We start from the raw sequence: 10,144 nt of genomic DNA on the forward strand, positions 1-10,144 counted from the left end.
ATATCGACTACTTATGTAATTATTTTCGTTTTAAAGGGAAATTTTACTTTTATCAAAAATTATCATTGGAATTTTGGTACTAAAATTTTACGACACGATATAGCGCCCAATTATGCTGAAATTTAATTCGCAAATATAATCATCAACCGATTTTTGACCATTGAAAATTTTGTTGCTTTTCAATGATCTCAATAGAATTGAAAAACTATAAAAGCACAATAAATCACATTTAATCAAAAAATTCGAGAAATAAAAAGCTCTACGTACCTTGGAGCTTTCTATTAATGCATTTTGATAATGTTACGAAATCACAGGCTTAATAATAACTGCAGTAATTTAATTGGCATCTTATGTCCAGGTTTTCACACTGATGACTTGAGCAATTCTCATCTCTTTCATAAATTGACGCTTACATATTTCGATGGGATACGTGGCTATTTTTATGTAACAGTCTTTTCAATAAATAATTGGGATCATCAGGAAAAATAGCTGAATATTTTGACAAGTTGAACAATGTTAATAATTGATAATTTCAAGTAGTTATTGTAAGTTTTATAGTTGCTGTGTTTATCGAATGATTTATCATCTCATCAATATCATTTATTAATAATAATTAGGTTATTATTTTTTAAATATTTTTTAAAGAATTAATGATAAACAAGGGTTTAAGCAACTTTTCACAAGGGCTCTAATGATTTTTCCCTTCAATTCGACTCACACAAGATGGGCAATAATTAGCTCTTAAAAGTAGTGTCGCGCCTCTGGAACGATAAGCATTCGAAACAGGAGCTGTGAACCCTAAACATAAGCCGAGCTATGTCGACATGACGCAGCTCTTCGCGTGTGCACACGAGAGTGCAAGTAAGAGTCGCGCGCGTCACACTCACTCTCGCTCTCTGCAGGGACTCGAGATGAAAGCATCGTATATACCGCACTCCTCGCGGCACCCGGGCTTCGGTGCGCGGGGAAAGGACCCGTGCCGCTCTCGACGTGCATGTTTGTGTGGGGAGACTATTCCGGACGTCCGGACCTATAGAGCTGGCAAAGTCCGCGTAGTAGTGGGGCCTTACGTTGCTGAGCTCGCTGCGGTAGTGTATTGCTGCCCCCACGTGCTCGTATCCCCGTGGCTGACTCCGTCGCGTACATGCGGCCGTCCGAGCTGCCACTTGCACTCGTTTTTCGTCCCTCTGCCGTGTGTACGAGCGAGTGAGAGCGAAAATCCGCCCGAATATTCGGTAGAGGGAGGCATGCGAGATACTATAAAACCTCGACGTTCCGGCCAATTGGCCCAAGTCAGGGCGCGCTTTTCCCTGTAACGAGTCGTCGCGTCGAGCGCGCTCGAAAATCCCAAGTGTGCTGCGGGGCCCGCAACCAGATCTCATTTCTTTCTCAACTGCCTGACCAAGAAGACGCACAGCTTAGACTGCCGAGTGTTCGACGCAGCCAGCAGCCATGAGGCTTCGACCAGGACGCGCGGTTAGTGTGACCACCTACCAACACGAGCAACGATTTTACGGAAAATTTTTTAGTGCTGTGACGGAACTTTCAAAGACGATCGATTCAGTGCTCGGTACAATCGCGAAGTGTGTTGACAAAATATTTACCACAGTGTTTTCTCGAGAAGCTCCATGTTGTATTCAACGATTTCATATAGTTATTTACAATATTTTTGAATCCGGTATTTTCGAAAAAAAAATTTTACATAAAAAATAGCAGAGAGCCTGCCTGTTTTTCCGCTGTCAGTGTATGCGAAAGCTTCGAGTGCAAGCTCCATGCAGTTCATTGTTAAGCTCGATGTTTCGAATATTCGAAATGTTATTGAGATTTTATCATTCGTGTAAAGATAATTTAGTGGAATTGTTACCTAGAATTTATTTATCTCGTAATATTGAACCAACAATGCACTTTATATGTAAATCAGTTTAGTTTCCATAATTTGATTCAATCACAAGGTTTGCTATAATAAACTATTAAAATTCATGATTCTCCAACACTGTTCAATGTAGTGCGAAGCGCGTGGACTTTCGCACGGCTTTGAAACATTTCACCGTGAAAGAATTTCCATAAAATAAGTATAATTTTCATTGCTCGCGCCATTTCATTTTTGCACTATTTCACAAATAAATAAATTTAATTCCATGATATTTCGATATAACTAAAAAAAAAAAACCTGGAATGTAAATATGCATTTTTTTCGCCCAAAGATGAGTTTAAAACTTGTGCGCTCATATCGCGAATAACAATCTTGTCAGATTTCTTGTGCTCGGCAATATATTGGCTAATTTATTGAAAAAATTACTAGGCGAATTTTTGCATACAGGTAGTTTACGGCGATCGATATAGCATCGGAAGTTTATCGAGCATGAATGAGGTGCAGTAGCCGGGCACAGAGATTAACTACGCCATTCAACGGGCGCGCGGCGAAAAGCCGCAAAAATTTTAATTGATTGCTAAGTGTTATGAACATTTAGCAAATAGAGAAAGTCGAAGAGCCGTCGAGGAATAAGATATAGCCGATAAACGTCAATCTCGGGGCTTATAATGGGCAGCTGCAAGCAGCAACGCGGTACAACCGGCCGCCGCTCGCGAGTACCGTGCGTACGCGCGCCTGCTTTACAAGCTCACAGATGAATCCCTTGTACGGAAAATATATGCGAATTCACCGTTAAGCCTTTTAATATTACAATATCTCGGCTCGGCGATCTACATTGTTGCGAGATTCTAATCCAACAATCGAACAATCCGCAATGAACTTTGATTTCGTTCGACTTGTATAGCATACATCCTCGAGCTAGTCGAACTACAGACAAGCCAATTCGAACTCGAGAATCGTGACTCGCGCTTCCGGTTCGCCGAAATTCAGTTCGCCTATTTATGTATAGGCACGCATTATCGAATGGCTAACGCGGATAAGAGCAGGCTGCACTTTCGATGTGATCGCGCAAAGCAAAAATTTTACGCGCACGTGAAAGCGTACATTAACACGACTACATCGACGACGACGACGATGACTACGAAGAGTAAAAAGTAGAGCGTATTACGCGACTGCATACATTTTCATGGAGCTTCGAGGCAGGCTCGATCGAAAGTTCGCCGCATGTAGAGGCGCGCGTCGGTGCATGCTCGCGATTTATAATAATGGTAATGAGAAAAAAGAAAGAAAAGAAAAATTCTGGTCGATCGATCGATCGTCGACAGTCTACATGTGCGACATGCATGTAAAATCGTTTCATATATATAACAGTCCGCGCGTACGAGAGTGTGAACGCGCACACGATCGTGACGTTTAACGACGCCTATCGAGAGAATAACGATTGAGCCATGATTTTCAATGCTCTTGTGTGCGTGTGTTGCAGGTTGCTCTGGCGCTGCTACTGCAGTTCGCCTTGGTATGGAGCAAGGCAGTGGTTGATCCGCAGCAGAGGCTGACGCAGCTCACACCTCCGCAATCGCAGCAGCCGGCTATACCGTAAGTCCTCTTCGTCTTCGTTTTTTTTTCTTCATTTAAAGCACGTCCCGTACTTGCACTTTTATTTTCACTTTCCTTGCGGACGAGAAGCTCTCCGAGTCGTCGACGACAACTCGCTAATTATCCGGCGAATGAAAGTGACATGCTCGCGCGCACGCATTTCGTTCGTCGTCATTGCTCTCTCGCGCTCTGCGCTACCACAACCTACGAGGCTTAACGGCGCTGGAGCGTCAACCGTTCGTTAGTGCCAATTAGCTGTATATATAAAAGTCTGTCGCGATCGCGAATACCCATTACCCCCTCCGCCCGAGGAACGACTACTATACCACTCGACTATAATATCGTGTGTGTTGTAATTGTACGCAGAAGCTGATCTCTCGCAAAATACTCGGGATATATACGTCTCATTGTACCCACGGGTCCTATCTACAACAACGAGAACAACTACTAGGACTGCTACGACTACTCCGTCATTATGAGGCTCATTCGCACGTGCGCGCAACCGAATGAGTCTTAATTCTTACTTTCTGCCGCAGCTCTTGAATCGCTACATTTTTAATGCCATTGTCTGCCGGTGGTTCGCGCGCAAAATAATATACATCCTACGCGAGGCCTCGAGCGCGCCTCGGAAAAGCCTCTATATTTTATGCTCCCCTTTGGAAAGTCGACGACGACTAGCTACCAAGACTACGACTACGAACGACGACTAGTTTTCGCCAACTTTACTTTACGACGTTGAAAAGAGGAGAAACAAAAAAAATAAGCTCGGGATTTTCGAAGCAGTCGCTTTGGCCATAGCCACTTCGAATATGATTAACGCGAAAAATCATCATCCGCGCCGAGGTATTAGACGCTGAAATATATTTGCGAGGCTTGTATGCATACAACGTACACGTCGGTGCAGCGTACGTATTATAAGGGAAAGAGAAAGTTGGCGATCATCCGCGCAAGATCGAATTCTTGGCGAGTAAGAGCGTAAGAAAATCATATAGATCGATCATGTTCGAGCTCGCGAGCGGCCCACTCGGGGTTACCTAATGCCGATATATCGTGCTTATAATGATGATAAATTTATCCGACGCGCCGCTAGTCTCCAAACGGCCCGAGACGACGGCCCGTCACGACGTCTCTCTCTCTCTCTTTTGCGTTCGCTTCGCGGATGTATGATTTAGCTCTTTGTCTATCCGCGTGTATGCACATTATAAAGTCGTGGAAGCGATATCGCGCAAAAATGTACCTCATTGACCCGCGACGACGTCTTATAAGTTGCTGGAAATGTTTAATCGTCCTCGGGAATGCAGTCGGACGCGCTGTACATTCGTTGGCTGGAAAAAATGCACCCTCTCGAAACCAAGTCGCGAGGACAGCGCACATAATATAGGGGAAAGTTGAGCGAGGAAAGCCTTCTAAATTTGTATAACTCGCGCACTAGAGAGTACATACTTGCATTCGCGTACATGTGTGCGCGCGTGTCTACACGAGGTCGTGCCGCGTATCTCACTGGACGAGTATTCATTCTATACATATAGTTGTAGAATTTACTGCATTGCTGCATATGCTTTTCGAATAGATCGAATTCCCTGATTTTTTCCCCTGTCATCGACTAAAAAATCAACGATCTCACATGAGATTTCGAGAACTCTGCGAGACAAGTAAACACCTGTCGGTTGAGTATCTTTGCTTTTTACAAAATAAAATACCTCTTCAATTTTTAAATATCATTCAAGACAACGAATCAATCTCAACACCATTAACATAAATACGTCCATGCTTGTTTTTCTCGTTACAGTTACAGCGCGCAAGCAGCTGAAAAGCGTGTAGGCTACGGAGGCGCAAGTGACTTCGGAGGTGGCGGCGGCGGTTTCGGAGGAGGAGGTTTCGGCGGTGGCGATCACGGAGCCGGAGGTGGCTTCGGCGGCGGAGGTTTCGGTGGTGGCGATCACGGAGCCGGAGGCGGTTACGGCGGTGGTGGCGATTTTTCACCTAGCGCTGGCCACGGTGGCTTCGGAGGCGGCGCCCCGGCCGATTTCGGTGGCGCTCACGGTGGCGGCGGTTCGGGCGGCTACGGCGGCGGCTCTCCGGCCGACTTCGGTGGACACGGCAGTTCTGGCGGCGGTTTTGGCGGCAGTCCCCCCGCAGACTTCGGTGGCCACGGTAGCGTCGGTGGCGGCAGCAGCTACGGCGACAGTCCTCCACCGGAGTTCGGTGGTGGTCACGGTGGAGGGGGCGGAGGCGGCTACGGCGGTGGCGCGCCCGCTGATTTCGGTGGCCACGGAGGCGGTGGTGACTTTGGCGGTGGTCATGGCGGCGGCGGCGATATCGGCGGTGGACACGGTGGTGGCGGCGACTTCGGGGGCTACCCCGGTGCCGGAAGCGGTGTTACCGATTTCAATGGCCATGGTGGCGATTCGGGCGGAGGCTATCCGGGAGGTGCGTCCGACGACCATCATCATCACGACGATCATCACGACAAAGGATACTGGAAGAAGAAGCTGATCTGGAAGCCCGGATGGAAGAAGATCTGGAAGCCAGCCAAGAAACAAATCTGGAAACCGGCGTGGAAGAAGATCTACAAGCCCGAGTGGATACCTACCAAGAAAGCAATATGGAAGGACATCCAAGTACCAGCTTGGAAGAAAGTTTGGAAGCCTGTGTGGAAAGAGATCGAGGTCCCCGCGTGGAAAGATATCAAAGTACCTGCATGGAAAAAAGTTAACAAACCAATTTGGGTGCCGATAAAGGTCCCCGCCTGGAAAGAAATTCAAGTCCCCGATTGGAAGAAGGTCTACAAACCAATTTGGGTTCCCATCAAAGTACCAGCATGGAAAGAGATTCAAGTGCCGGCCTGGAAGAAGATCTGGGTGCCAGAGTGGGTGAAGGTTGGCATTCCTGGAGAAAAACATTTGGGCACTGACGCTCACGGCTGGGAATACACTAGCCACGATCTCTGGAAAAAGAAACTCATTTGGAAGCCACTTTGGAAGAAGATTTGGAAGACAGCCAAAAAGCAAATTTGGGTCGAAGAAAAGAAGCTGGAGTGGAAGGAAGAATGGAAGCAAATTTGGAAACCAGCCAAGAAACAGATATGGGTCGAAGACAAGAAGCTCGCGTGGAAAGAAGAGTGGAAACAGATTTGGAAGCCAGGTAAAAAGCAAATTTGGGTCAAGGACAAGAAGCTCGAGTGGAAGGAGGAGTGGAAGCAGATCTGGAAAACGGAACAGAAGCAAGAGTGGATCGAAGACAAGAAACTCGTGTGGAAGGAAGCGTGGAAAGAAATTCAAGTGCCCGCGTGGAAGGAGATCTGGGTGCCAGCTTGGAAGAAGATCTGGAAGCCAGTCTGGATATCCGAGTGGTTCCCCATCGACGATCATCACGATCATCACGACTCGGGATGGAAGGACCGTAAGGACACGGTACCTCAAGCGAGCAGCCAGCAAGCGCAGCAAGTTCAACTGCCCGCGGCGCAGCAGCAGCAGATCAATCCTCAGCAGTCTCAGTCGGTGAGGTGGGACAGGTCGTATCAGGTAGGGACTTCCCCGGCGGCCCTGACCTCCTCCTCGATGACGCACGATCTCGTGCCTCCGCCTCTCAATCAACCAGTTAATCAACTGGGTCAGCAATTTGGCAGTGCCGCTCATTGACGCGCGACGATTGGAACGACGCTATGAAGCGGCTCGCTCGCTCGGCGGCCGCTAATAGGCAACCTAATAACCTGTACAAAATGATTTCGTATGTTCTTAACGCAGAATCCAGTATGATGACTTAGCAAGATCTTCTCGTCGCCTAGACTGTATAATAGGTATTATAACGCTCAAGTATGGAAGCCAAGAATCAAAGGAAACTCATTACTCTGTAAATATTAATTGTTAAGCTGCGACGGCTGCACGATGTGGCGCCTGCACGGTGACAAGCCTTGCTTGTTCTTATTACGCAAGGCAAACTCGACTGAAAAGGCCCTTTTTTACGTAGTAATATTAAAATGTAATAATTTTTATTACCATTATTTTTTTTTTTTACAAATTCATAATGTGCTTTGTACCACAAGTTTGTCTGATAATATGATATGTATTTAATCGTGCCTTCATCTATCAACTTTTGTATTACCAATGGATGTTTTTTTTTTCATCGCCATGCGAGGGTTCGTCATGATCTATTCTTTATTTTTATACTTTTCTTTTTTACATTTTCCACTCTCATGAATTGTTACCATCTTTTCTTCTATTCTTTCAAATACGCAATGTGTCAGTTCTCTTAATATCGTGTTGTGTCCAAACATATTGTTAACTAATGCTATTAAATAAAGTTGATTAATTTTTGTTAAAAATAATTGTAATTCATTGCTCACGTCGTCACCTTTCATAAAAAAAACACGAATAATTAAAATAAGACCTATCGAACGATCGAAAATTTTCACTTTTACTCGTGGCTAAAAAAAAATCGAAATTTAAATCGGCTACTTATATAGCGATGAAAGAACATGAAAATAGCGATATACGTGAGGTATATAAAGCTGCAGCTGTCAACGTTCGGTATAGCACGCTTTCGTGCATACAAAGTGTCAACTTATTGAAATTCCAAACGACCGCAAAAAGAGAGCTGCAATAATGTTTATGATAAAAACGAAGGCGACGCGCACCTTCCTGCTTTTTAATCCTCATTCGTCATCATCATCGTACGCTCGGCTACGCGTATAATAACGCATGGCAGCCAGGCACCTGACGCAATGCAAATAAAGCCGATTACTCGAGTGTGTGTGTGTGTGTGTACCTTTCTGCAATCTGCCTGCCAATACACACAAACAAACACGAGCGCGAAACTTTACATCTACAGCGTAGATGTGTGTGTGTGTGTGTGTGTGTGTGTGTGTGTGTGTGTGTGTGTGTGTGTGTGTGTGTGTGTGTGTGTGTAAGCGAACATGTGTTCGTATGAGTGTAATACCATCGCGGAATCGTAGTGTAAGGTGAAAGTACATAAACATCTAGTACCTGTGGTGCAGCGCGCGGCAAGGACGGAAACGATTCTTGTGCCCGGGCTCAAGTGTTGCATACGTACGCGTCGAGTGAAAGTAAGAGAGAAGATATATATGTGTATCGTTATAAAAGTCACCCGCACGACGACGACGCAAACGACATCCAACACTGGCGACGGCGGGGGGCCCAACATTTAAATCCATAAATTAATTCGCCAAACTATGCAAGCTATCAAGTGGCAATGTACCATGATGAACTATCTTTCGCAGGGTGAAACCGTTGCGTCGTCGCCCAGCGAGTGTCTGTATGTGGTACGTGAGATGATCACCGGATGATAAGCAGAAGCCGACGAGCCATAAGCGACACTGTCAATAAAAATTCGAGCAAGAGTAATATTGACCGAAACCCGTACCCCGGGCAGCAAACAACTCCTCGTAATTCACGCTAATTTAGAAATTTTTCAGCCTGCTTAGGCAAATTCGAGAGTGCAAAACGCTCGCGAGAGTTTTCGGACCAGTTAGTGTATAATTACGCGCCGAGGTGGTATACGCGCGGGGTCACGCTCGCAAAGCGCAGCCCAAGCAAAAAAAAATTACGTAATGACAGTTGAGGCCGACGAATGATACGGCTGTAATTCGCAAAATTTGACTTCGCACGAACTTACATACATAAGGATACACACCTTTATCTAAAGCGTAATCCTCTTAATGGAGCCTCGACTGCAGCTCGCGCACTACGCGGACTTTCATAACGTACACATACGCTGGGCTCGGATCAAACGTTTCACGATCGAGATAAGTACATACGGAGTGCGCGAAATAAATGAAAGCTCCGGCCAGCATGGTATCTCGAGCGTCTAATAATAAGACAATAGCTTAATGTCCGATCATCGAAAATCGTAAATCATACGGCCGTTTGAGGCTATACAAAAGATTAATCATAAGTACACACTTAGGCCACGCACAACCTTTTGATACATCGACTTGCGACTTGTTTTGAAGGGAACGAATGCTGCTGCCACCATCAAATTATATGACTAAATAAGCTTGCACGAAACGAAAATGCGAGTTAACTGGCAACAATTTTAGCTTTTTTTCAACTGCGACTGTATAACACGGAAAAATCAAATTTTAGACAAATAATGTGAAAGTAAGTTCAGAGCCGAACGATTAATTTTTTACAAACCCAAACATGCATCGTTACGCTGATACAAGTATTCAAAAAACGATAATTTGCGCTTATTGGAGCTATGAAAGTATTCATTAAAACACGTGGAAACATTGGCTGTTATAGAAAACAGTGTTTTAAAAGTTAGTGTATTCAAATTAAATCAACCAGACATCCAAAATTAAAACTTACAACAAATTTCTTTTGAAGTAATCAGGTTACTTTTAAATTACTCGCACACTTGTAGAAGCACTTTTTACAAAACGGATATCTGACAATATTATAAAGAAAGTAATTGCATGATTTTATTATAAATAAATAAATCTTATGATCAATTCAATTGAACACGATTAATATAAATGTTATACCTGGCGTGTATGAAGTAATATTAATTTTTTCCAAATAACATGAAATATTGCTTTCAATTTCAACTCAGCTTGACGTAATACTTGTACTTTTCTGTAAATCAACCAAATCTTAGTTACCTCGATAGCTCCAAAAGCATCATTTATTCTATAATTTTTGCGACGATAATTTG

General features: G+C 44.6%; 1 protein-coding gene across 1 annotated transcript; it reads left to right on the top strand.

The window, feature by feature from the left end:
- The first annotated feature begins 1,452 nt into the window (after positions 1–1,452).
- Positions 1,453–7,694, top strand: LOC106655023. Its single transcript, XM_014375208.2, has 3 exons — positions 1,453–1,476; positions 3,357–3,469; positions 5,259–7,694. Exons 1-3 carry the CDS (start codon positions 1,453–1,455, stop codon positions 7,108–7,110), a joined length of 1,989 nt encoding a protein of 662 aa, XP_014230694.1. The 3' UTR covers positions 7,111–7,694.
- Positions 7,695–10,144: the final 2,450 nt, after the last annotated feature.

This window comes from Trichogramma pretiosum, unplaced genomic scaffold (assembly GCF_000599845.2).
Source record: "Trichogramma pretiosum strain Unisexual culture from Peru unplaced genomic scaffold, Tpre_2.0 scaffold2, whole genome shotgun sequence".
Taxonomy (NCBI): domain Eukaryota; kingdom Metazoa; phylum Arthropoda; class Insecta; order Hymenoptera; family Trichogrammatidae; genus Trichogramma; species Trichogramma pretiosum.

Bases quoted from the DNA above. Each gene is read 5' to 3' on its own strand.
- LOC106655023 (XM_014375208.2), top strand. From the start codon at position 1,453: ATGAGGCTTCGACCAGGACGCGCG. The intron at 1,477-3,356 runs GTTAGTGTGACC...CGTGTGTTGCAG, and splicing joins GGCTTCGACCAGGACGCGCG to GTTGCTCTGGCGCTGCTACT. The intron at 3,470-5,258 runs GTAAGTCCTCTT...TTCTCGTTACAG, and splicing joins TCGCAGCAGCCGGCTATACC to TTACAGCGCGCAAGCAGCTG.